The sequence below is a fragment of the Bidens hawaiensis genome, unplaced genomic scaffold (assembly GCF_021521415.1).
Source record: "Bidens hawaiensis isolate Kalapana, Puna unplaced genomic scaffold, B.hawaiensis_p1.1 tig00022318_1, whole genome shotgun sequence".
Classification (NCBI taxonomy): domain Eukaryota; kingdom Viridiplantae; phylum Streptophyta; class Magnoliopsida; order Asterales; family Asteraceae; genus Bidens; species Bidens hawaiensis.
Genome location: NW_027493472.1, coordinates 128,718 through 130,937, shown reverse-complemented (window position 1 = coordinate 130,937; position 2,220 = coordinate 128,718). Strand labels below are relative to the sequence as shown.

Below are 2,220 nucleotides of genomic sequence, written 5' to 3'. Positions count from 1 at the left end.
AAATATTAAAAACGAATAATGTAAAACAACCCCCGGAATAATATATATAAACGAAACCATTAAAATCCTACGTGTCGCGATGTGGTTGCTCCCCCCTTTTATGGAAGCCACCAGATTGCTCGATTTTTAAATGGAGGCCTCTCATTGATTTAATCCAAATTCATGGGTATGGGTCTTACCAAACCAGATAGCTCTTAAAGGGGTTATAACATCTCATTAAATTAAAAATTAATCTTATCAATTATTTGATATGAAAATCCTATAAAATAGGGATATACTAAAATTTAATATCCAATTTAAAAAGAAAAAGATATTATTTATAATTAATAAACAATTTTATAGTAAAAAACATAAGCGGGTCATAGGTCACCAAATCTAGCTAGCCTTTAAATGGGTTATAACATAACATTTATTTATGAAACCCTTTCATCATCAAACCCTAAGTATATTATTAACTTTATTACAATAAAGAAAATTAAAATCCAAAAAATAAATATTAAAAAACGAAAAATGTAAAACAACCATTCTCTCAAGCAAAACATATCATTTATTTGTAAAACCATTTTATTATCAAGGCTCAAGTATATTAATTATTAACTTTCTTACAATAAATAAAATTAAAATCCAAATATAAATATATAAATATTAAAAACGAATAATGTAAAACAACCTCCGTAGTACGGGGAATAAAAATCTAGTATATATATAATACATAACCACTTGTTTGGTTTAGCGGCAAATGAGTGTTACTCACAATCAAGAGGTTGTGGGTTCTACACTCACTTGAGACATGCTTACAAATGTTTTTTTTACACAACCCAAATTAAATAAGCCCAGATAAAAATTAGATTGCTTAAACCCAACAAAGTACTTATTTTACTTAAGGCTTAAAAATATTTTCGCCTTCGGCCTAAAAGTTTTTTTGCTTTCTCGAAACCGGCCTTGACCGGGTACAACCTGTACCTGGGCAGAAACCGTGAGAAATGATTTTCAAGATTCGTGACCCATCTAATAAAACTTATGTGGAACGGGTTTGCGGGTTGGACGTGAAGAGCGAAGGTCTGCATCTAAAATGACCATTATACGTATATGAATTAAAATAAAATAAAATAGAAAAGAAAAATCATCAATGTGATTTTGTGCTACAATGAGAATGCAGAACACTGCCATTAACAGGCACAACTAGGTCGCAATACATATGTAACGTAAATTTAACGGACCCTAACGGCCCAACCTTCCAAGTTGTTCTTGAACTCCCTTTAAAAACAAACAACATCACCTTACTTCTCTTTAACGACTGCTCCGTCAAGTAACGTTCTTCCGGCGGCAACGGCACGGGCGACGACTCCACCACATAGTTCAAATCCACCGACTCATTCTTCGGTACGTCGAACGGATTCGCCACCAGTCGGGCAATCTTTACACCATTGTACCGGAGCACCAAGCTTGTATCGTAAAAGCTCGCGTGCGCTCTTTGGTTGTGATTCTCGGCGCGGATCACGATCGTTAGCTTGACGGCGAGGAGACCCGATTGGTCGTAGTCGATGCGGTCGAGACGAGAGGCGCGGACGGTGAGAACCGGCATTTTGGGTCGGAGGGCGAGGTAGCCAGAGAATATGACGATGCCGGCGATGATGACGGTGGTGGCGATGAGTGAGCAGACGATGGCGAAGCACCAGACAACGGGGTTGGTGCGCCGTTGGCGACCGAGAGTCGGTTGTTTTGGCATTGAAACGGATGGGATAAGGTAAAATGTAAATTTTTGACGAGAAATGTAAATAATTGATTTTATGGGGGGGTTAAGAATAATTTGAATTAGGAGGAGGTTTGAAAAGAGGGAGTTGGGTGGGTTTAATGGGTGGGAAAGGTTAAGGTACGTTACCTTGGACTAAAGCCACCCTTGATTTCATATTATTATTTTGTACATAACTTTTGGGCCCTAGTTTCGTAGGTTTTGAAGGCTTCTATACCTAAGTTTCTTTGGTCTTGTTGAAGGCATCTAAACCTTTTCCAAATTTAATATTATTGTTGTAAAAGGTTATTGTTAAAAACCTTTCTTTTATATGCAACTTATTTTTTAATATTTAATTATTTATTTTTAAGACAAAAGAAAAATAAACAAATATATAAATAAATAAATAAATAAAGTATGGTTGCACGTAGCTACGAACAGAACCTTAATGGTAATTAGAGGTTAATGCGACAAAGTGGTAAATTTCA

The 2,220-nt window shown here is 35.9% G+C and overlaps 1 protein-coding gene across 1 annotated transcript; it reads right to left on the bottom strand.

Annotated features, from left to right (window-relative positions):
• Positions 1-1,126: 1,126 nt before the first annotated feature.
• Positions 1,127-1,729, bottom strand: LOC143565327 (uncharacterized). Its single transcript, XM_077052322.1, has one exon. It carries the CDS (start codon positions 1,727-1,729, stop codon positions 1,127-1,129), a length of 603 nt encoding a protein of 200 aa, XP_076908437.1.
• Positions 1,730-2,220: the final 491 nt, after the last annotated feature.